The sequence below is a fragment of the Apteryx mantelli genome, chromosome Z, assembly GCF_036417845.1.
Source record: "Apteryx mantelli isolate bAptMan1 chromosome Z, bAptMan1.hap1, whole genome shotgun sequence".
In the NCBI taxonomy this organism is placed as follows: domain Eukaryota; kingdom Metazoa; phylum Chordata; class Aves; order Apterygiformes; family Apterygidae; genus Apteryx; species Apteryx mantelli.
This window is the reverse complement of record NC_090020.1, coordinates 52,158,425-52,184,229: the sequence shown is the minus strand read 5'-3', so window position 1 is coordinate 52,184,229 and position 25,805 is coordinate 52,158,425. Positions and strand designations below refer to the sequence as shown.

At 36.2% G+C, this 25,805-nt stretch overlaps 1 protein-coding gene across 5 annotated transcripts in view; it reads right to left on the bottom strand.

The window, feature by feature from the left end:
* Window positions 1–25,805, bottom strand: part of ARB2A (ARB2 cotranscriptional regulator A) — a 271,256-nt gene that overhangs the window by 129,560 nt on the left and 115,891 nt on the right. For all 5 annotated transcript variants that reach the window (XR_010886917.1, XM_067315874.1, XM_067315873.1 and 2 more), the window contains one exon: window positions 18,113–18,331. Coding sequence is in view for 4 of the 5 variants with exons in the window: in XM_067315874.1 (XP_067171975.1) it covers window positions 18,113–18,331 (219 nt within the window). In the remaining variant the exon portion in view is untranslated. The remainder of the gene's footprint in view (window positions 1–18,112; window positions 18,332–25,805) is intronic.

The following is a 25,805-nucleotide window of genomic DNA, read 5'->3' as shown; positions in this document are numbered from 1 at the left end:
CACCACAATTACAATCCAACACTACTTCAGATTGCGTCCCACTTTTCCCACTTCAGACAGAAGCCGGGCCTTCCCTGGTGATGGTGGTCAGGAAATAAAATTCAGAGTTATGCTATATATATGTGAGAATGAAGGGAACTTGGATCCTAATCTCCCTTTGGGCAGTACGAGGGAGTTACTTTTCCCCTTTATATCCAGCTTTACTGCACACAAGAAACAGAATGAAGCAACTGATTTTGAGCCAGAGGAGAGTTTTTCTCAGCTAAGAGTTCAGCTAATATAGTTCCTAATCAATAACCTAGAGTTACTTCTGAATTAAAAGCAAAAAACAAAACAAAACAAAAACCAACCAACCAAAAACCTCTCTCTTTTTTCTAAGGACTCTTCCAAAGTGCTTTTATCACCTCTGCTTGGTGAGGAACAGACAGAGCCTGGAATTCAAAACCCCGTCTCCACCCTCGAGGCCACAGGACCTGCCTCCAGCCCTAATTCATAATATCTCAACAGGCCAACAATGGCTTAAAATCCTGGAGGGAAACTGTCAGTGCCTACAGCTATTATTCACAGAGGTGCCAGTGGTCTCAGCTGCATTAATGCCTCACTGATCTAACAATATACTTCAGTTTTGGCAAGTGTAGATCTTCGTTAGGAGGCCCTTAGACCGTCGCCATGTCGGGACCTCTCAGATGCTGCAAGAAGATGAGCGTGTTTAGAAAGTTCTCATCACAGGTGAAACTTCTTAGCTTTGCTAAGAAATAATAATAATAAACAAAATACAGAACACTGCAAGTTTAGCTCAAGTTCTGTGCAAAAATAAACAAACAGGCTTTTATAAAGAGCTCCTTGACGCTCTGCTGCTGATTGGGAGTAAAGAATCTTAATGCCTCTTGCAGAGAAATGGTAACATTTTGCTTGTGACATGGGAATACAAGATATGCCATAAAGGAGCAGATCTGCAATCCATCTCCTTCCTGTATCTCTATCAGCGGCCAAACTTAATGCTTCAAAACTGCTTACAATAAACTCTGCAATCTGTGCAATGTGATACAGCAGCCGTTGTAATAACTGAAGGGCAAGCAAGAGATCCCTTCCAAATCCTGCAGGTGATCAGCTTACACCCTGAAGCATGAGTGCTGGTATTTCTTATAACTCCCTCATCTAGCTAATGAAGCAGCAAATGGTATTCGTGCTGTTAAATCTGCAGTGATCCCATGCAACAAAGACTACCTTACTCTTTTTATATTGTGAATATTTTCTGCTGTAAGATTGTTCTGTTCAAATTTTTTGAATAGCCTCTTTAGTTTTTTATTCTGAAATTCAGGGATTGAAAAATTTCCCCCACATACTTTATAACTTGAAGGGGTTTGCTGTTTATAAAGTAATAACTAGATCTCAGGCTAAATTAATTAAATCTTGCATGTTATTATAGCAACATCTCCCTGGTTAAAGTATCTGCTTGTCAGCCATATTAAGACAACTTTGTCAGCCTGTTATCCCAGTTCGGATTTTCCTGTTATTACTTCTGCTAGATTCTGTGGCTGCACGTCCTGTCATCACCACCCAACTGTCTTCTAGTAAAGTGCAGGAAAGGAGACAGAAAAGAATAAAAAAACAGTGATAATCTGTTTCTCAGTGCCTCTGAACTGTCATCTCCAGAAAAAGTTTGTTTGTTTTTTTAAGAATCTGTTTGGGACTACAGTTAGGGTCTCCACAAACCCATAAATGACCTTTTAATTTTTTTTAAACAATCCATTGTTCCTTATCAAGCTGGAGCATAGACAGTTAAAAAAGCCTTTCTTCACAACAGATCTTGCCCGTAAATATATACAGCATCTTTTTTTGTTTATATTGTTTCCAAATTGACAGACATGCTAAAAGTTGCCTAAGCTAATTATTTTATCATGAAGACAAAAGACAAATATGACTTTTCTTTTTTTGTAGTTTGGGGACAAGAACATTGCTGACTCACAGAGAGGAAAAAGGTGCAGGAGGAGAGAATAGGAGGAAGGAGGGAAATGAATCAAAGGAAGTTTTTCTTAAAAAAAAAATATAACCAATTTCCCTTTTAGCAGTCTGACAGACTTTAGAGTTTTTGCTTTTTGGTATTTTTTCCCTTTTTCATAAAGCCTGCAAGGTTTCAGGTGAAGAAACTGAGAATATGAAACAGCATCTTTCTTGCTGGCAAACAGCTTGAAAATTCTGTAAGGAGAAACATGCCAGACCTGAGGTATAACAGCAGTTCCTCAGAACAGCTCTATCAAACCATTCATAACATAAGCCCATAGGCTTCTGATAAATACCTATGCAGTTAACATGAGAATCCCCGTGCCACGACTTGCTAAGAATGTTATCTACTAACTAGTGTGCGTGGACTTAAATATTCTATGTAATTTAAAGTACTGCAGCAATTAGGCAAATGAGACTCCAAGAGATAAAAATTCCAAAAAACAAAGGCAGCTGCTTTTCAATACAATATTATTTGCAGGTATGCTTGCATTTTTCATGCATCTGTCCAAAGTCTCTTTGCTTACTTTTTTTCTTTCCAAACTACTTAATTCCAGGGGTTGAGATTCTGCCCACAATATGTTTCTGTCTAACATAATGTACATTACCAAGGATGGCCTTTTATGTGATTGAGTAATTTGAACAAAAGGACATTTCTAAAACAGACTACCAGGTTCTATACTCACAGCTGTCTTCCTTACCAGTCAAGTTTCTGGCAATTAGTAGATTAATTGTGGGAATAAGTAAATAAAAATGAAAACAACAGTTTTACAAGAAGAATTATCTTTGCAGAACAAAAAGGGAGACCATGCTAGCTGTTTTAATGATAATATAGATTTTTCTGACTATTAAAAAGAATTTCTTTTGAAATGAATGCATTTGAAACATTCAAAAACTCATAATTGAAGTCATGCAAAAGTGTTATTTTTCTATTTCCTAAAGTACTTGAAAAGTATTTTACTTTCCAGTTCTTTCAATCTGTTTATACGTTGTAATGAGAAACAGACATTTTTTAACCGTGCTATTGCAAGAAAAATAGCATTTTGGCCAAGAAAAATGCAGATTTCCCCACCACAGGAAACAATGAATCTAAGAAACTTCAACACATTTAAGTAAAACAACAACTTAGTATTTTCATTTACAGTTTTGGTTTGAGAACAAAGCCAGGCTGTAAAGTCTCTGTTACAGAGTTTATATCTGTTACATGAGTTAAACTAAATAGAATGGCTTCATTCTGTATTTTTCTTTTTGATATTTTTGTCTCTATCTATTATATACATGCAGATGTGGTTATTTAAATGAAAGAAAGATTTAACATGCTCAACAGTAAGCGCTTCAGTGCTTTAAGTACACTGATATACTATTTATTTAATGTACAGTTATAAAGATTTTCTGAAGTGCCTTAATATACAGTATTAGCCTACTATAATTAATTGTATTTGAAGTACCTGCCATTGGCTTATAAAATAATTATCCAAACTAATGACAGACACAATCCCAAATCTCAGATTCATGTTTTCCATTGCTTTTTGTTTCAATAATGAAACCCAGAGCTCTGAGTTGTGAGAAGTTGAATGTTGGGTTATTCATGCCTCAATTCTACTTCTGAATTTTACTTTTTTCCTAACGTTGTATGTTAGGAAATGATCTTTAAACCTACTGAACCTCAAAACAGCCTTATGACTTATTTTACCTACAACTTGAACTCTGTGACTCCCTCATGCTGACCAATTTATTAAAGTACACTCTTTTTTGCTGAGATTAGTGAGGGTTTTGGCATTATAGCAACAGTGTAACATAGAAAACTAAGATCATTAGACACTACCAATTTTTCTTATAATGTAGTGTCACTTTTTAACAACTCAAAACATTCAACTACATAACAGACAGCTTGGCTGTATTTTAAATTAGCACAAATGCTAAAGCCAGGAAATGTAATTCTCAGGATATCAGAACAAAAGGTTCAGAGAAAAAGAATTCTTATATAGTATAAGATTATCAGGACTAGACTGTCACACTGTGACCTTGCTGGCGTCTAGCTAATCTGACAATATTTGGCAGAGCATTGTTTCAAATCAATAACTAATTAACAAAGTACAAAAGAAGTTGTACTGTTTTTTGAGGCTCCTTGTTAAAAATGGCTTTTTTGCTGCACATGGGCAGAAAGGTCGCTTTTATGACATCTTCATGAGTCTTTCAACATCTTGCCACTGTCAGATTAAACTACTTTTAGCAATTAACTGTCATAAGTTAAAACAGAAGCACATTTGTTACAGCAGGTTGTCATAATGACATGGTGAGGAGTTGTTTTGATATGAATTTCTTCCACTGACCCTCTATCATATCTTAATTTTATTGGTTGACCTAACTGGAAAACTGGGAGCAATCTTCTATCTCAGGTAGCACAGGTCAGACATTGGGGTTCTTATTGAGATTACATACTGAACAATAATTGAAAAGAAATTCCAGAGATAACTGATGGTCTTGAGGATACCATATATTTTTTAAAGATTATGAAATCTACACAGTTTATGTTGGAAGGTGGGATAAGAAAAACAAATCCTCAAAAACCCACAAAATGTAGCTAGTGTTACTGTTAAAAATTGTCTGTGATGCCATTTTAATCCTTTAGTAACCAAACCTATTTATTTCACATGCATCTTAGCATAAGGATTAAGTAGATCCAGCATCTGAAACCTGCATTCATTCAACTCACACTTAGTTTTGGAGGTTTGGACCTTGTTGTGCTTTAATAAAAAATAATTCTACCCTTTAAGTTCTTTTTGTTAAACTTCTCTGTATTATTGACGGGCGAGTGAAGAGTTAACAGGACTGAAGTTTGTCAGTTGATATGCAGAAGAACTGATAGCACAAGAGCTGACATGCACAAAGCTGCCGAACAGAGGACTTAACAGGACTAAAGTCGTCTACCAACCGATATGCGCAAGGACTGATATGTGCAAGGCTGCGGAATGGCAGCACTAACAGGACTGAAGAAGTCTGCCACCTGGAATCTGCACGGACCCCCGGGGAGGGGAGAAGCAATATGGAGGTGTTGGGGTCCTGCCTCGCTAGCAGGGTCCTCCCGAGCAGACAAACAGACAGTCCTGTGATTGCGAAACTTGCTAAAAGTCAGCAAAAGCAGTGCTTGCCCAGAGCCCCAGCCGTATAAAAAGAGACTTGGGAGCTAGGAGAGTTTGAGCAGGGACGGGAACGTGACCTGATCATCCTCTCCGGCTGGACCGTGAGTATCCCCCCCCTCCCCTTTTCCTGGGACGCTGGGGTAAGGTAACTCCTCGAGGTTGAGAGTCCTCTCACTAGGAGAGTGAACAAGAAAGCTTTCAAGTAGGGATAAGCAGTCCTTCCAATTAATAACGCAGTAATCGACGGTTTCAGGTTATCCTTTCTAAATTAGTAACTGATGGTTTTGTGTTATCCTTCCTAAATTAGTAATCGCATTATTTTAATGGATGTTACTAATCCAAGAACTTGTGTGAGGAAATGAACATCTTTTTTATTATTATTATATTACTGTCTCAGTCGTTGCTATCGAACCTTCATAGCATGACAGCATGACAATTATGATATACACATATTGTCCGTATTATAGATAAGTCTTCCAGTATTTAAAAATATGCTCAATGTTTATACTAGCTGGCTATAATACACCAGGATGAAATTCAATAGACAAAAATCCTAACCAAAAACCTGTATTTATTTAATAAATGTTAAATCTCATTTCCTCTTTTTGACCATTCCATCCCATTACCAGAGAGTCTCACAAAAAAGAAAAGGCCAGTTCACTTCAGTCAATGCTGGTGTGAACCCAATAAAGCTTATCTTAAAAACATACAAGCATTATAGATGGAGCACCTTCTTCTGCTCAACGTCACAGGTCATTCTTCTGTGAGGTTTTTTACACCTTAGTATTTTGGGAGAAAAAAACCAACTTTCAGTGATTAGCAAAAGCAAGATGTAGATCGTATCCATAATTTCAGTCTTTAATTTACCACATATTTAAATCTTATGTGTGGTTAGTAACCTTATATCATTATAATTTTGATTATCCAGGTTTTAATAACTGTATACAAACAGGGTAGTTTCTACCATAGCAATTATCAGATAAGTCAGTTGGGCCAGCAGGAACTAAGAAGATAGTGTAAAGTTCCTGTGAAAAAAACCCAAAGGGTTTCCTTAATTCTAATAAAAAATTCAAATCTGTTTTTTGTTGTGTTTGGAGGTAATGTGTAAACACTACGTAAAGCCTATAACTTGCTCAATATTAAATCTTGAAAAGTGTTCATCCAATTAATACTTCTCATGACATAATTTATAAAGTAACACCCCTGTGCTTTAAAGAGACTGTAAAGCCAGAGTGAAGCCAGCAATGTACTAATTAAGGTACATAATAGAAATGTTAATCAAGACCTTAAGGAAAAGGCTGCAAGGAAATAATATAATCCCCACATTGCCATGTAATGCCCCAGTGCCCAGTCATAGGGAATGAAGTGCACATAAATAGGAAAAGAGAAGGCGGATTCATTCTGCCCTGCACTACAGGAGAAGGAGGTTGTACAGAATAGCAGATCTGGCTTCTGGCACCTTTAATGTCACAAGTAGCAGACTTGTAACTCTGACAGTTCTCTGGGTTGGTTAGCCCTGGATGGTTTGCAGAGGATAATGAGCCAGACCTGCAGGCTAACCAAGATTTTGGAATGGCCTGGACAGATCTTACAGTTAACAGCTGTTGAAGAGTGTTTAACCGTGAACACTTTGCTATTTTGGTAGTTTAACTCTGCTGGTGCAAATATGTTTCTATATAAATATATTTTAAATCTTAAACCTTGTTTAGTAATAAAGCTGACAACAAACGATAAGGATACCTGCCACCTATTGGATGTCTGGGAAATCCTCCAAATTGTGATCATATTTACAATGCCAGATATCCCAGTACAATGCCAGAATACCCAATATTGTTTCTCCATTAAGCAGCACGGAATAGCTGATGATGCAGGTGCCTGTATGAACAGACTTTTTCCAAAGACTTGCATTCACAAGAAGCTGTTGGGTATGCAGTGGGACACGAGTACCCTAACAAATTTGTAATACTTTATAAACATGGGCATAGGTTTAAGAGATGAAGAGAAGCTCTGGGGGCCTGTCCAAGGCAACTTGTAGCTAAAGCATTGGTGTGCAGTTGAGATATAGATTCTGTTTTCACTTTGAAATTAACAGTGTAGACAAAATCTTCTAAGAACTGGTTGTTCATAGGCTTAATTAAACTGCTGTTCACTAATGCTTTAATAAAGTTGCAACCTTTTTAATTCTGCCATGTCTATCCTCTTCTAAACACACACTTGGCAAATAATCAATCTGAACGTCACAGGGTATTTTTTGCCTTCCTGAAACTTAAGAACTGCTTTGTAGTTTAAAATGAAAGTTTGCGAACTCAAATTAACAAGGTAGACAAGATCCTTTTTTGCTAAAGAAATAACAAAGAAGGGAGAATAAGAAGGACATGGACAGTACTTTTAACCTTCCCATTATGTAAAAATGGGCATGCTAATAAAAGTCTGGAAAGCATCTGGGAAAAAAACTCATATTGCTGTACTGCTCTTAGCTCTTTAAGCAAATTTAAGCAGCTGATCTGCTAAGAAATCTTCTTTTCTAAAGAAATTCTGAAACTTCTGCTCAATATGCCTGTGTTAAAAATGCCAAATAGCACCACTGTCTGGAGGGGCTTTCCGGTCTTAATCACCTGAGCCTACTCTTCAGAAGTGAATGACCAACCACAATATCACTAGTGCCAAATGTTCTGAGATAGGGCAATTCACCACTCTTGACAATGTCCACAGAGCCCATGCCCAACTTGAACGCTACTTTGAAGACTGAAGTGGACCTCAGCAATATAGGACCACACAGGTTGGAATGGACCTCTGGAGGTCATCTAGTCCAACATCCTGCTCAAAGCAATGCCAGCCAGCACAGGTCACAAGCACCATGCCTGGTAGTTTCAATCAAAAGAAAAAAAGAGTGAGCTCTATAGTTCCAGCATCACAGAGGTGTAAAAACATAGGTTGTGTAAGTTCCCTCGATCTGAACTACATGGTAGAGCATTGCATCTGAGATAACGCAACTCTGCATACACTCCAGAGAGGTTCTGCAGACGAACACTGCTGAGGACATGTACTCATTTACAGTACTTTCATGTCACAACTTTTTCTTGTCAACTTTTGGACGGTCTGTGGACCCCAAGCAGAATTGAGGCAGTGGTCACCTTTTGCAACTGCAGTCTTCACTGGTTCTAGGAGACTTGAATTTTGTCCAGTCACTTTATCTTCAGGTAGAAAAAAAAATATTTCATAATGTTGTTTGAACACTATGTTATGACTATGTTATCATAATATTAACAGAATAATAACAGTATCTAAACTTCCATTCTGGAGATGATATTCTGTCTAGTGCACATGAGGATAAAAATCCACCAAAGATCAACCAAACTCTACCAGTCACTGGGGTAGTTTGAAACAGAAAGAGAAAGGAAAAAACAAAAGAAGATAATGAACAACAGTCAACAGTAACAGAAAGATATTCAAGATGCTTTTCTAGAAGTGGACACCATGATCAGATCAGATTCTGTTATTTTAAGATCCATCAGAGCAATAACTCAATTGTCGACTTAAGACATAGCAGTGAGATCCTTAAACAACAAGCGGTGTCTGAAAACTTGACATATCTCAATGAGGAGGATTTTATACATGGCCAAAGTCTTCACCATTGAGGATTTAAAAATAAGCAACAGACATTAAACATAAGCCTACCCTTTTTTGGCAGCCAGTGTGAAGGACACATGATGAATAACATGATCCTGTCATCAAATGTGTTTGTTCATTTTTCAAATAACAGAAAAGCCCTTCCAAGAAAAAAAGGGCAGTAGCCAAGGCTCAGAGAAGTGTACTGCAAGATGGAATGTATAAGGGCACTGACTTATCAAAGGATAAGGCCACAAAGTTAATTGCAGAATCTAGAAAACAGATTTCTGAAGTATTTCTGTAGTCTAAGCTATATTAAATGTCTTCATTACTTAATTCATGAAATTGGAAAGAATTTCTCAGAAAACCAGACCACTAAAAGAAATATATATATCTTCTTAACAATATCTACATGCAATTATTAAGGTTTCTGTTTTACCAAGTTGAGAACAGAGTAGCTGTGACACAGTTAAGTGACACTGTCAATTGCCCATTTTGCTAGGGTATAGTCTGAACTTGCAAGATCCATGAAATCAGATTATTCAGTTACACAGCAGGTGGAAAAGATAGGAGATACTAACGAAAAACCATTGTGGAAGGAAGCACTAGTTTCCAAAGAACAAACATGTTACATATGCTTATGAAATACCAAGCATATTGTCTGACTAACTACTTTTTTAATTACTTGCTCTACTATATGACTGGATCTACTCATTAAATCTTTGCTTTTGATAAAAGGAAATGTTCCCGTTGCCTATATCCTATGTTTGCAAACATTAGCTCAGAGAGCATGTCCTTTAGAGCCTGTAGGACTCCGGACACTTAGCATGTGTAGGCCTGCTGAACTTTCACGTAGATTGTGTGTGTGTGTGTGTGTAGGGGGAACTGCTGTGTCAAGTTAACACTGTTACTGAGGCTATTGTATAGACATGGTCACGGAATTCAAAATGTCTGGGACTTGACAGAAGGCTACTTCAGCTGAGGCTGGGAATTCAGAAGCTTTATGAAGGCAACTTTGCTTAAGCAGAGGCCTTACTACAAGTTCTATTTATAAGCTACCATGTACCCTCCTGTTACAGGTCTACTTACTTTTCTTACTTGCTTTCTCCCACTAATAAGGTCTCTCCTGTATTTCCTCCTTAGTTTCAGGCCACTAAGTGCAAAAATAATTGCAAAAAATATTTGTGATTCATACTGTGTTATAGGTATTTTATTAAGGACTGACCAAAATTAAGAGATATTAGAAAATATGTAAGTTGTAAAATAAGTCTTCTAGGACAGGACAACTCTTCTATTTACTCCTAATTCAATAGGAACATCACAAAAACAGAACTAATATTTTTGCTTTTTTTTTCAAGGATGCAGAAGCTTAGCAATCCAAACCAGTATTCTATTAAAGAACTAAACTGCTATAAAAATTGACATGTCTAGATACACTGCAAGTTATTGCAGCACATTCTGACAGTGAAGTAAGAATCATTCCTGTGATGCAATACATCAACAGAATAGAAACTGGAGCCCATTTTATCTTAATGCACAATTCCCACGTCCAAATGATAATTACTTGTACAGCTTACCAGTTAAAAAAGTATGTTTATCTCTGTAAAAAGCTACAAATGAAGAGACCTCCTCTACTTCCTGAAGAACCTATTTAGTATGGCTGTGATATTTTTCTTGTTTCATGTGTTTACTAAAAGTACGAAACTAGAAGTTCCCAAACTGTTCTAAAGGTGCTTTAGAGCCTAGAAAAACTTCAGACTCTTAAACACATAATTCTCAGTAACTCTACGTGGAACTCAGTCTGTCTTACTTTATTCAGTATTTTCATTCCCAGCAGTGCCATCTATTGGGAAAACTCACTAAATTAATTCAAATACTATTTGATTATAAAGAAAATAAATCTCATTGTGTATTGACTAATTCCGCCTTACAAGTACTGATCAGAAATACAGAGAAAGAGAATGAGAACTGTTAAATTTTAAAGTCTAGAACAGTATGGTTGACCAACATCCAAACAATTCAGGAAAGAGGACCTCTTTCTGACACTACCAGCCACAAAAGACACAAAGCATTTTTGATCAATTTAGCATCCCCTTTTAAGCAAGGAGAAAAAATGGAGACAACAAGGATTCAACTGAGAAAGAGGAATGGGAAGATTATTCAAAATTTAAATGAGTGGTGGCTGTAGATACTGTAATATCTTAAGAAGTACTTCTGTCTCGACATTGTGAAAAGGAAGCTGAAGGTGGAAAAAGGTATTTCTCATGGCATATTGATCAGCTATGGAGTTCACTAAGGCATAGCAACAACTGAATTCATGATTCTGTTCACCTCAAAGCTCATGATGAGGCATACTTGTTTGCCTGTAAAGGGATCACAACAAACTGATTAAAAAGATAAACCTTGTTCTGAAGAGGCAAATAATTCTAAATAACATCACATGGTAAGTACATTCACAAAAAGTAAGGATTTTTGTAAAATCCTTCACTCATAAGTATTTTAAAATATAACAACAAAAAGGCTATAATAATTCATTTTTCAACTTTTAAGCTACCCATTAATTGCAGGGCAGATTATTCCACATTCCTCCATGTCATGATTTCTTCCACTATTTCCAGCACATTTGGCCGCGGTTACTGCTGCAGACAGCCAAGCAGACTACAGGGGAACTACCAGTCAGATAGTTATCTAAACTCCAAAAGCTAGAATTTGTTATTCACATTTTTCCTCAATTTTCACTTTGTTCTCTGTAGCAAATCAGGCGAAAACGTGAATGTACTGTATCCTGTGTCCCAGTTCCCTGGCTGCTGACATTCATTTCCTAGGTCTCCACAAATGTTGTTTTCCCGACCTCCACGCATCAGGGTACGGCTCACATATCCTATTCAACAGCCATAAATATCTTTAGAAGAAAGGAGTGGAGGGGGCATTCCCTTAAAAAAAATTATTTTGCAACAGCATCACTCATATCTAAGAGGTACTAAATAAATTTAACTCACAGAAACTAATTCCCATGTAGGCATGTAGAACTCTCACTGTATGAAGTTTTTTTCTGGCTAACTGATCCTCAAGAAAAGAAACATATAAAGAATCTCCCAGTTTTGCAAAAAGGGTATATGTTACCACTTGACCTCCTGCCAACATTTTTCTGCCATTTTTCCAAACACACCCAAATCTAGTATCAAAATATGCAATAACTGTGTACAGTAAGTTAGAAGTTATTATCCTTGTTTTGGATATCAGTTAAAAGTATATTATCCTTTGATTCTATTTGATAGATGATAAAGGATACTTACAGAGACCAATCTGCACCGGCAGGAGGATGGCCTACATGACCTACTAGGTCTTTTCAGTTATTAACTGCTATAGCTCCACAATCAAAGATAGCCAGTATCTGAGTATAAGTTTGAATAATTTTATTCCCCCTTGTCATCAACAAGTAGGTCTGCCTTCTGCTGAGCTAGTTTGCTTTACGATCAGCTCCCTAACTGCCCAGGTTTACTAAGCCTGCATCTTGACTGAAAGGAAGGATGGCTTGGATGACCCGTAAGAGAAGCTCTTTTTCAGAACAACAGGAGTACTACAGAACTCACGGTGGGAGGAGAGATGCAAGCTGATTCTTTCTTTTGGAAACTCATACAGCTTGCCTCACTTTTAGGAGCCCGATCTAACAATACACATTTTGTTGACATCACGTAATGAAAGACACAAAAGCTAGATGGCCCCAATTTATTCCTTTTCTTTGATTAAACTACACTTGTGAAATGTGGAACAAAGAAAGGGTATGGCAGAATGAAGAGCTAGTGGCGCTCTTGAAGAGATGCAAAATCTGCCTTTGGTGATTATCTGCTTTTCTGGTTTCTTGCTTGCTTAAGGAAAAGGCAACAAATAGGACCATTCTGTGACACATTATATAAAGGTAAAACATACTATAAGAAGTCTCTACAAACTCAGGATTTATTAAAATATCTAATTTAACTGCACAAGCTAAACAGTTAAATTATAAGGCATTTAATGGTACTATATTTTAAACTCTACGTACTCTGGCTATTTAATATAAAGGTGTCTGTTCATTGTAGCGTCTATAGAAGGAAATGTTGTAATTATTTTTTTCCTGTTAAACAGAAATTATTATAGGAGTTTAAAACTTATCTGACACTTTTGGAATGACTCAGGGGTCTAACTGTAGGTGCCCAGTGCCATTTTAGATGCTTTACAGTATTACAGTTGGCTTTCAGCCACTGGGCCAGAGGGATGCAGGTCTCCTGAAGGTCCTGTAACACATCTGCCAGATCATTGCAGATGTCCCAAATACCCTAGGGCACCTAAAATATCACTAGACATTTATGCCCCAGCACTTAAATTGCAATCTGTTTGTTTCTTTGGTTCTAACTCTGAAAGTCCAATGGGATGTGGGGGAAAGAACATGAAAACCATAGAAATTTCCAAGCAGTTCTCCTAAGTTTTCCATTGTCAGGATGATTTTGCTGTTGCTTAGAAGTGAAAGAGAACTCACAAAACCAGAGGGAAGCAAAGAGCTTTGAAATATAAATATGGACAAACTAATATCACAGGTTATTTTAGCTGTATCGGTAAAGTAAAACAGAAATTAAGACTTTATAATAGGGAAGAAAAGCTCTTATCATATACACATTGGAATGAGACTTTGGATATTTGAGTTCTTGTTCCCAGTTCTGCCCCAGATGACTTCTGAACTTGAGCATGTCCCTTGATCTCTTGAGAGCTGTTTGTCTAACGCTTATCATTTTGTCTCTTCTGGTGGAGTAAAGGGCTAATTAGTTTGGGCTCAGCAGCACACTAATGTAGTCGTATAGGTTTTGGATCAGAGCAGGCTCACGCCTTGCCAAGTCACAGTGCAAGTAAAGGGAGCCTGCATCTGTCCAAGAACAACCACGCAGCCATCCCCAAGGTAGCTAGCTGGAACTGAAGCTACTTCGTTCAGGAAAAGGCTCAATCTTCAGAATGAAATCTGCTGCATTTAAAGGTCAGCAGACACAAGTGGACACTCTGCTGTGACCTTAAGGCAGGCAATGTCTTGTGGCATTCTTACGGAACAATAAGCAGAAATGGCACAACTGTGCTTACGCTCTTGCCAGGATTTCCTGCCCACTAGCAGTTACTAAATATTTAACCTTGCATTAATAAACGTGCTTGTTATCACTTTTCTCTAAATATTGGTAGGAATTATCTTGATACATTCATTTTTAGTAAAATGAATTAAATAGTTGCACATGATCTTTTTTATTTAATCTCTCATGAAAAGTGAGAAAAATTATTTATGAAAAAATAAGTTATGTCCAAAATTAATTTAATTACATTGATAGGCTACTAGTATAAATAGCACTGTTATACGTTGTACTATAGTAAAAATAAAATTTGCAGTAAGAATTATCTTTATTAAACAGCTAATCTTAGTGGAAAAAAAAAGACAAAATTCGCAGGAACAGGCCTAGCAAAAGCTTATCCCTCTTGTCCAGAAAACTTGACCCCATCAGTTGGTCTCATAAAAGATATTACTTCTTCCTATAATACTTGCCTCTTTGATATCCTTTAACTCTTGTGGCAATGATGATATTATTACAAATTACTATTATTATAAATGATTTATACTTTTTCTTTAATAACATTTCAGAATCCATTCAGTATACCTGTTTAAGTGGTGCATGCTATTTAGAAGGGGACAAATACTGATTTACATTTCTAAGTGCCTTGTAACATAGAGAAGACACTGTCAATGTGAGAATCTGTAGGTAGTGGGAGATGGCTTGGAGGATGGAGAGAATAATCATGTCACTTTTAAGCCTGTATGATCTGTTGCCATAGAAAAAGGTTAGAGATCAACAAATTCTGACTTTAGTTCAGTAATATATGAAGGTTGGCTAGGGTACTAAGTTTCTGGGGGAAGCATTAGCTAATATGCACAGCAGCAGCCTCTGGTGGTCTAAGAAAAAATGTTGGGTAATATCTATAAGTAGGGATAGAAATATGCTTTTTAAAAGCACGTATATACATATTTAGATATTTGATTCAATTCTCAATTCAACACATTAAAAAACAGACGCTTTTAAATATGATCTGCTGACAATATGCTTGTTAAAATCTGAACAGTAAGAATATTAAAATCCATTATGCATTCATTAACACGTTATATAAAAGTAAAATGCTTTTGTTTAATCATTCTGTAAAGTATTGTAGTCAATGTTGATTACCAAGAAGTTTTTTCCTTGGTCTGCATTGCTCAAAAAGAACCCAAATTTTTAAGACTGTTACTGAATTGATGACATTTTCTGTCTTCACTCTTGAATTCAGTTGGCAGATGTTTTCAAGAACAAAAAATTCTGTCTTATTACAAAACATATTAAGCAGGTTTTCCTGCCAGAATGTTTGACATGATGTTTATTGCCCAGACCAAATCAGTCCCTTTAACAAGTTTTAATGTACGCCAGAAAGCACATTATTTCATAGTTAAGGAAACTTACAGCATGAAACAATAAGTCTTTGATCTTTCAAGCATTATGCACTATGCTTAATACACTACACACTCTGATAGTCATTTTTATTTATATTCATTTTGTTTGAAAATACAGCATAATTTGAGATTTTATATTTTAAGGCTCTGCTCTTACTCTTGAATACCCCAGGTATTTGTATTTTCTATGAAAATAAAGAAAATACTTAAAGAATAATGGAAGAGTTGCATTTCTCCAAATCTTGGAAAGTCTAGCTACACAAGGTAGACCATCATCCAGACAACTTTAGCTTGTTCAGAAGGCACTTCCTCGTCAGATCACAAGAGATCTTAGTGACCCTAAGCGAACACAACTGAGGTTATCTATTTCTACTTATGAACACTCTTAAACAATTTCTCCAGTATGTTTGACACAAACAAATTTTCCTTTGACATTAGATGCTGTGGATGTCTTGTCTTTTTGCTTGTTTGTGCTTCAGTGAATGTATTTGCCGCAGCCTTGTGAGGAAACCAAAATTTTCACCTAGTCTCTTTGCAGCAGTTTGCCCCGCCTGGCAAAGATGACATAAGGCTTACCAAAGTGTTCCAAAATTCTTTAATGATATTACTACCAAAGTAGATACCATCCCTTAGTATTTCTTTGGAGTGACAGTATGTTTTTTAATTTCTTCAAGAGCCCAGTGAGTCAAAGGCAGTCTATACCACAGAAAAAATAGAATTAAAATCTAAATTGCCCTTTGAGAATACCCATAGCCAGCTTCCATACCATACCTCATAACAGCCTATGGCTAAGATAAATCTGGAAGCAAGTCCCAGGCAGCAACCAAAGGGTGCTTTCAGGAGCATGCATAATCCTACATGCCCAATCAGGACAGGCAAAAAGTACATTGTAAATATGGCATTGCACCATTTTGCCTGTTACGTGCAAACTAACACACCTGTGTCCACAGAAAAGGAAAAGAGAGCAGAGCATGCTAAATTCACCGGTCCCCTTGCAACCACCTGCCACCATTCCATCCAACAGAGCAAATGGTACCCTAAAGGTAGCACGGTTTTGTTTCAGAAACTGATAGGCAAGTGAATTGCGATAACTTATCCTGCCATGTACCAATAAAGGAGCGTTTTTTATTCTGTTTCAAAAAACTCACTGTATTAGAGCCTACTAAAGAAAAAGCAAAAAAGTCTTTCAGAATACAACACCAATTGCATCAGAAAAGCCACTTTCAGTTAATTTGTCAAGGAAAGGAGACCACCACATATACTTTCAGTAAAACTCATTCTATTTGTCTCCTTGGTTTGCAGAAAATAGAATAAAGGGAATGTCAACAGTCATCTTTAAGGCATATACTCATATAAGAAAGAAAACAGTATGGAGTCATGCATTTTATGTTTTGGGGGTCAAACCTCCTGAAGCCAAATTTCATGCCCCATCAAGCAAGAGAAACACAAGAAGGTGGAATTGCTAAAAAGGGTTCGCTTTCAACAAGGGGACGCTAGACCAGCATGCTGACTACATGCATTTCTGGAATACACAATATCCACTAGCTTCTGACACACCCTTGTTAACGAGTCTGTTTTTTTCTCTTAAGAGGCAGGGACTGACTGGTGGCAGAATGGCTTATCTCATAAAAAGTAGCAGCTAGAAAAAAGAAGTGCCCTGTTGATAACTTTGAATATATATATATGTGTACCCTGTTGTTTCCCATACTCAGTAGTGAGACATTTCTGAAAAGATACAGTAATATCTTATGCTATTAATGATTCTCACAGCCAGGTTACAAAATCTTTAGCTAGCTAGCAAAGCTGTACTTCTCCTGTAAGTTAATGTTATTTTAAACTACAGTTAATAGGAACACCTTAAAATCTAAAATGATTCTAACATCTGTTTTGCTGGATTTTTATCAATTTCACACGAGAAAGGCATACACATTTTTAATGTTTTAACTACACTGTGGCATTTCTGACATGTTTTACCATTGACTGAAAATGCTAACTTTCCTAATAAGGGCTTTGGAAATTGCATGACTCAGTCTAGAATGTATATAGTATGTATATGAAGCAGAACGTGTCAAAGTGCAAATAATATTGTTTGTGCTCCCTGCAGAATTAGAAATCCTCGGGTAGCACTGTTATAACGATCCCATGCTGGTAGCATTACAAAGTGCAAAGGTTCACTGAGTAAGAAAAGAGCAAGGGACAGGGTTTCCTCATTACACCATTCTCAAACTATTCTGGCTTAAATATTTATTAAGATATTAATAACTCTCTGCCTTTATCTGCCTTCAGAAGTTTACTGTAACACAATGGATGGCTGCTCATACGAAAACAATACATTATAGGGTAAATCTGCTACCACACAAGATGAACACCGGTGTTTTCTACAATACATTATTAATTCAGCAGGTAATATGTTAAAAACAATTAGGCTATAACTACTGCCTTCCCAATATAAAACAATATAATACATATTAAGTGCACGCATGACATGTTGTGAAGCTAATATGTTGCCTAACTGCAGTAGAAAATGTTTCTTATGTACACCTCTGTTTATAAAATCATTTTTACAAAGTCTTCCTTAAATCAATCTCTGTCTTGATAGCACCAGCAAGTTCCTCTGGGGTTTAGTTGAAGTCCCTCTTTGAAATTAGAAAGGAATGTTTTGTAACTCTTCCAAATCTTCACTTTCAATAAATGACAAAAAAATATCAATAGAATAAAGAGCCAGGCACTTTGAATGAACTCTTGAATGCCATCCAAAGTAATGTGTTTATGTTAAAAAAAAAAAAAAAAAAACCCATACTAATAGAGGTGGTAAACATGTATATACATTATTCAAGAAAGGCAAACAAAACTAAAAGGAACTTACTCTAATATACATCTGCACCGTTTCTTTTTCTTTTTGTGGGTTTCGATACTTTTCGTAGAAATCACGTCGCTTCTTTGTTTCCTTCTGGATTTTATCTTTTCTTTCTCTCTTTTCTGCAGGTTCATCTGAGCTATCAGAAGAGAGCTGTACTTGGGCTTTTGTCTTCTCCACTTCAATATAGTTCTCATTGGGATTCAGTACTATTACTCCATAGCCTTCCTGTTTTAGAAGAGACAAAAAAAAGGAATATGAAAAGGGAGATTTAATACTTGAGAATGCTTTGAATTTACTTTAATGCTCTTAAAAATGTGTATATTTATTTCAGTAAGTTCACACAATATAATTTTCAGAATATTTTAAGAATATTCTGCTTGTTTCATTTTTGTCATTAAAGGAATATTGATGTGTGAATATATGTTTGCTCATGCCTTTATGCATATACACATCCCTCAGCATCAGAAAAGTTGCCTATTTTACCTTTAATATAATTTAATATATCGTTGTTATTCATAAGCACATTATATGACTTTTTCCAGAAAAAAGTACTAGAACTAAAAGCAAAATATTATTATACAAACTTTACAGAATGATGGATATAAAGGTTTATGCCCAGCCAATAAAGACCTTTATAATAGAAAGGATGGAGTGATTTCATATATATATTACATAAAACTATTCAGCACAATTTAAAGTAGTAAAACCTTTTGTCTAGCTGACAACAAGCATACCATGCACAAACCAATAGTGGCAGTAACAATGAATCTATACCAGAACTGATTCACTGCTATTGCTTACAAGTCAACTCTCTTACTGTGTGGATGACTTTTAAGTACCTCTTTAAATCTGCTCTAAAACTTCATTGGGATTATGTCCTGCATTCAAAAACACAGAGAAAATTTGTGATCTGCAGGATGCTTTTGAACATACCAGCTGCATTTTTGTGCCTCTGAAAATGAGCTGATTGAAAAATACAGGAATTTATGAATGAGAAATAAACCCTGAATTAATCAGCTAATTATTTTATTATGATTTTCAAATGATGGTAACCCTTATAACAACTGCATTTATTTGTGAATGTTATAATCGTAAATGCAGAGAGAAAAGAGAAGCACATGCATTTAACAGATGAGTCCTTAAAGTTACTATGGGTTCCAACGAAAACCAAGCTGTCTTGTAAAAGTGAATTTTGAAATAAAGACTTACTTTTTGAAAATGTCTATATTAATTATCTAACTAAATAGCTTTATTCTAGCTTTTTATTTGATGCTTGATTTTGCATTTAGGCTAGGCCAGATCAAAGTAGTCCGCATACCTAGCTGACTAGAGTAAACCAAATCTACACCAACAAAAGATACTTTATTTGGCCTTGCTTTATTCTAATCTGTAAAGCTATTCAAAAATCTTGTAACGCATTGTGATCACTGTCAGGTAGACAGATTGTCACTTAGTGATTTTCTACAGTTGGACACACTTGACTAGTTATTAAAATCACATTTGAAGGAAGTTCCTACCCCTCTTCCTTGTGCCTGCACAACTTTTCACGCCCTTCTCAAACTTCTGCCATAGCTTCTCCTCCCACCAAAACTAAGTTAAAGGACACTGTTGCACTCTGCTAAACAGGGTGAAATAGAGGCATTCAGTACACTGTCTCTGGTGTAAGGAACATAGTCAAAAAAGGTCACCATAGGCCAAAGAGAAAATTGCCTCCTTACTAGACTCTGTGCCATGAGTAAGTGGTCTCCTGTCATGTTTCTTCCCTGCCCTCCCTACTGAGTGAATTGAGCTGAAATAAATAAATAAATAAATAAGCTGGGGCAGGGAGCAAAGAAGACCGGAAAACAAAAGAAAACATAGTTTAGAATTTATCCATGCCATTATTGGATACCTTATAAGTGAGTAGGTGATAAGCCTCTGCTATACATATATAAAAGCTTCCACTTAAAAAATTCAAACCCCCAAACTCAGTATCTGTCACAGAGGAGAGCACCACTGAACAGATCTATTTAGAAACAGCACTAGATTGCGCGCCTCAGATGAAAGCGTGATTTTTGAGCTTGCTAACAGCAGAGCGGGGCCGAGTTGCACAGCTCTTTGTAGGAAGCGCTTTGGTGGCTTTAGCGCGCAAGAGAGAATGCTTTGTTTGGTGTTCATTCTCCTGACCTGGTTGTTTGGAACAGAGACGTTCCACGTATTGATCCTTTTCGCTTTCTATACAATGCCAAATGCAAAATTCATGTATTTATTATAGGTTTACAAGTGTTACAGAAATTTGAAACTCTGTGCTCGCTTTAAGCTCACCACAAAACAGATACATAAATCACCAAAGAAATAGAATTTGTCTAAGTTATTGATTACATAACTGAAAATTACATGACTCATTTGTCCAATTTTATGAGGACACAATGTCAATTTTTCACACAGACATCAACAGATGAAATATGATTCCATTTTTAAATTCACTATTTCATAAATCAATTAAAGGTTTTTTATCAATTATATTTTAAGCAGCATAATGTGTCTCCCTTTACAAATTTATTTTTTATTTTTTCCAAGATAGCAGGCTCCTCCTGCCAGCACAATTACAATAATTAAGTAATAACTGAGACAATTTTTCCCGAAATTGAGGAAAAAGATCACCTGGCAATTCTCAAGATTTTCTCTTAAGAAAATAATCTATTTTCATATTGTTTTGTTTACACAATGCAGTATATTTCCCTTTACCATGTCCATCTTCAATAATTACTACATCCTAAATTGCAAAATGTAAACAATGGCACCAGAAAGAAGATTTGATAGTAACACATATAAAACAACATGGAAAAACTAAATGACTGGTAAAACTGCACCAGATTATAACCTCTCTTGTAGTGCCTTAACCAAACAAATATTTTCTATTAAAAAGTAATACTCAGCCCTAAATAACATCTATGTAAACAATTCATTTTTAGAAAATGCATATCATATGAGCATAGCTGCACCATTAAACTTTGGTGCAACCAAAAAAATTAAAAAAAAAAAAAGTGTGACTCTCCACTGACTCAGTGGGGTTGAACAGAAACCAAGTCAATGCAAAATCGAACATATAAAGCTACTAACATTTTTTTAAAAAAGTTCTTTACCAAACATTAATAAAGGGCAAAACAACAGTGATCTATTATCTAGTGATCTATGTGATCTTTGACATTACTTTTTAGCAAAGGCAAAACACACATTCATTAAAAAATACCTTTTTTAATGAAAGCCCTGTTTGTAAGTGCGTACCTCACAATGTCACTAAAAATCTCAATTTCAGTTATCATGAGCTTACAGCATTATTAAAATGTTGAACATAGTGAACCCTCCTGTAACTAAATAAGGCTATCCAGGAAATTTTTTAAAGCTTGTCATCATTTGTAAAACATTAGATATGCATTCAACGTAAGTAATAGCGGATTGCGTACAGAAGGAGAAACCACTGTGTAAAGTGCAAAGTCATTTTATAGCACAGAGCTAAAATTTGGGAGGGTGGAGGGGGAACCTCCACAGATCTTCAACTGAGTGATACAAGCCAAGACCAGTGTTCTACCGCATATCTGAGAGAATGCAGATGTTATCCAGAAGTCAAAGTTTGTCTACATCACCCATTAGCACATCTGGATGAGATCTAATAACCAGCACAGACACTGATAAACCTAAGTTTCATCCTCTAATCAACTAGTTCGCTGGATACAATTATGGTTTCTCTTTCAAACTAAAATACTCTATTAACAAATATTTTCTTGAATTCTAATTCTTCAAGGTGAGCTAAAAGGAAAATGTAATCTATACTGTCTACTAGCTTTCTCCAAGTAGCTGCTTCCCAAGGTAGAAGACTGTGTGCAAACTCTACTGTCAGGTTCATAAATAGTTACAAATATAAATAATACTTGTTTTATGATTTAGCCAGCAAATGATGACTAAAAGGAATCAAGCTGAAAAAGTCAAATGTTGGAAAGAATCACAAATCTGAGACACAATACCTCTACTACAAAGTCAGAAAAATGCAGAAGAGCCTTATTCACGGTAACATGCAAGTCCCAAATGGAATAGCGCGTTTGTCTCTTACTGGAAGCTTGAGCAAGATGTTTGAAACTGAAGGAATATCAAAATTCTTGCCTCAGACACTAAGAGTAAGGTTAATCCCCCCCCCAAAACAACAACAACAACAAAAAAACAACGCTGAACTATTTGAGGTAAATTCCCAATCTTGGGAAATCTCTTCTGCATGGCCAAATGAATAATGTGTTGGAAGCATTCAGCTCTGCATATTAATCCACGAGATGGGACACCATATGTGACCAGGGAGGCCAGGGGCTGGAGTGGAATCTTTTGACCTATGTAACTATCTTTTTGGACTGCAAGCAATTGTCTGAAAGAGATTATTTTCCTAAGCCTTATCACCCTGATTTTTCAAGTTCAGATTTCTATTTAGATTGTTTGCAACACGATCAGAGTTTTTCCCCAAGGGAAATGTAACTTGAAGTGTTTAGATCTTAAACCTGCCCATGGTTAAAATGGGCACAGCCATGTCCATTCATCTTTTTGAAAGATGTACGTTCTGTTTATTTCCCATCTTTTTCGCGAGAAGGGTACATATATGTCACTGTTGCGACATCCTAGGTGCAACAGTGGGATGAGGTCATGACAACCAATCAGAAGTCACTAGTGAAGCGTTAAAGTAAACATAGCTGTTGGAGATGCAGCTCAGCTTGAAAAATGCCCCCTCCATTTTGAGCAATTTTCTCAAGACGTGACCTGAGACTGAAACGTCTGAAATGTCAGTTGACTCTGTTTTCTGTTTCCACCCAATGTACATTTTGGCAATTGCACCCTGCTAATACTCTGTAATATTTTCATCCCAATATTTTACACCTCAGCTCTGAGCTCTCCGAATTCCAGTGCGGTGTCCGAGTGTGTAAAAATGCTGCGTTACTGCCAAACACACATTGTCCCAGCAAGTTCCCGACTTAAAATAGCTCATCAAGTTAGGCAGGAAAAGAAAACATGCCACAAAAAGTTTTTAGAGGACCACCTGTTGTCTATTATTTTTACATAGCACTCACTCATAAATCATAACACAGGGTAATTAATCAAGCTGTCAAAGAGAAGGTCAAAGGTGACGTGGGGGAGTCAGAAGGTCATGCATGGGCTGATAGAGGTCAGGGTCACACCGCATTCCTCATTACCAAGTTGGGATGAGAGACGGCCCAAGCAAACAAAAGTGAAAGCAGATGGAGGAGTGGATAAAAAAAAAAAAAAGAGCGAGAGAGAAGAAGGAAATTTCACAAACATAAAGAAAAGTGAAAGACGAATGTCAGTTGCCTTCAAATAAGGAGGAGAATAGAGCAGAAATACATTGAGATGTTCTCAAAAGGTCTCACACAATATAAAGAAACTACAGCTTGATTATTTAAATGCATTTAATATAACTTTCTCCATCTGATCTTTTTGCAGATATTAAGCCACGCTGCAAAATGGATACGGTAGTTTTGGTCCCATTTCACAGCTGAAGTCAATACTTTCAAGGTGAATTAGACAAAAAGAACCTATCACTGTGATGAATACTGACGGATATATAAAATTGCTTCTACATACTAAAGTTTATTCCTGTTTATGGCTACAAGCAATAGATGTTCAATAAAAAAGTTATAACCTGTTTGAATGATGTATTAAGAACTATACTTTCATATACACAAATACTCAAAAACACAAAGCATCATAAAAGTCTCTCTGGATGACACAACAGTTATAAAATATTCTGTCATTACACTGACCTGAATTAGATGCAGAATACTGTGCAAAATTAGCTGTCACCCTTTCCTCAAAATCTTTGTTAATCTCATTTTGAATGTTTGTAGCTTTATCAACACATGCATCAATGTCAGCTCCTTGGTTACTGAACCGCTGTACTTGGAAGAAGATATAATTAAAATGTTTTGGCACAGAAAAGGTGAAATTGTATCTTCCCCTGTTCCCTGAGGAGTCTGTAAAACATGTAGGATATATTGACAAACACACACCCTTGTCTAGAGCCCTGACATCCCAGGTCACCCAACTGCTATTTATTTCAAAACATTCACTTTACACTTACCCAAACTGTCACCTGCTGTGTTACTAACTTTTAATGGATATTAGAGCTATAAAAACAATAAACTCTTCATTTCCTTCCTGTTACTGCCTTCTAATTCCTCACTGCATTAGGTCCATATCTATTTGCATGCAGAACTGTATTCATCTTATTTCACCATAAATCATGCCATTAATATGTTTTACTTTGCTATCTGTTAATTTGGTGTTAGCACAGCTATACCAGAAAAATCAATGTTCAAGGCTAAAAAAACCCAGTTAAGCTGGGTTAACCCAGTTATTACATTTTGAGTTTTACCGTTGAAAAGTTTTGAAAAGAATTTATGTTTTACATCTATCTATAATTAGCAACCCAAATATGTCTATGTGTAAGATTTGTAATCCTGTTTCATGATACTTGTTCCCAAGGCCAAAACTGAATAAACACATCTACATATTATAAGCATTTTGCTCCCCTAGTTGTGTACTGTGTTCTTGATATGGATCTTCTGTGCCTTTTTAAGCACTGTCTTATTTCATTATTATTTTCAGTGGAAAATTATTTCTCATGGTAAGTGAAATACAAGAAACAAAACAAAACAAAATGGTATAGAATAAACTTAATTCTGTGAACTAATGAAAAATAATTATGTTCATGTTCAAATACTGCTTCAAACACTGTTTAATAAACCTCAACCTCATCACCTCTCCCTAATGTGAGATTCAGCCTTTCTAGTAGAAATCACTGGAGGCTGAATGGAAGTGAATTCACACCAACCACACAGGCAGCATACAGGACTGCAAATAACCCTTCCATAATCACTATCTAGACTGCAATAATGCTTTCTGCTCCTCTTCACTGAGTACCTACAACTTTGGGGTTCAAACCATATACGAAAGAATGAATTCAACAGCTGCCCCCAAGGCCCGGCACCTTTCAATGATACCTTAGAGGACCTGATTTCTATCCCTCCTATAATTAAAGCCTGTATTCTAAAGGTTTTATCCTCTCTGCTATGAAACTGTTTTACTCTCTTTTCTCACAAAAATTTGCAGAAGCTTCCATGGGGTACAAGAACTTTGTGCACATTTTACTTTTCTAAGATTTTAATGGAAAGATTATTCAGATTTATATATTACTTAACATTTTGAAAGCTATGTACCAGAAAGAGAAGGGTAATCAAATAATCTTCATAAAACCCACACAAGTAATAAGTAATTATCAGGTCTAATTTACAAATAGGGAAACCAAGGGGGTTGAAAATTACTCTCTGTAAATTATGCTCAAATAAGGTGCACAGATGAAGCCGGATTGCAGGATTTTTGAATGTTTCTGTGGTATTTCTAAGCACCCCATTAGTTGATAGCCCAATTTCTCAACTGCAAATTAATTTTCCAGTCCACTCTGCCTCCTTCCTGAGGATATCATATGAGGTCTCAATTATTCTCACTTGTATTTCATAACGAATATACCCCAGTTAGGTTTTAAGTATGTATATATGTATGTATTTTAATGTAGCACAACCTGAAAAATAAGTAAATTTATTCTAATAAATTATACCTCGTTTATTCTCCATTTGTAATTGTGTAAAATATTTCTGTAAACATT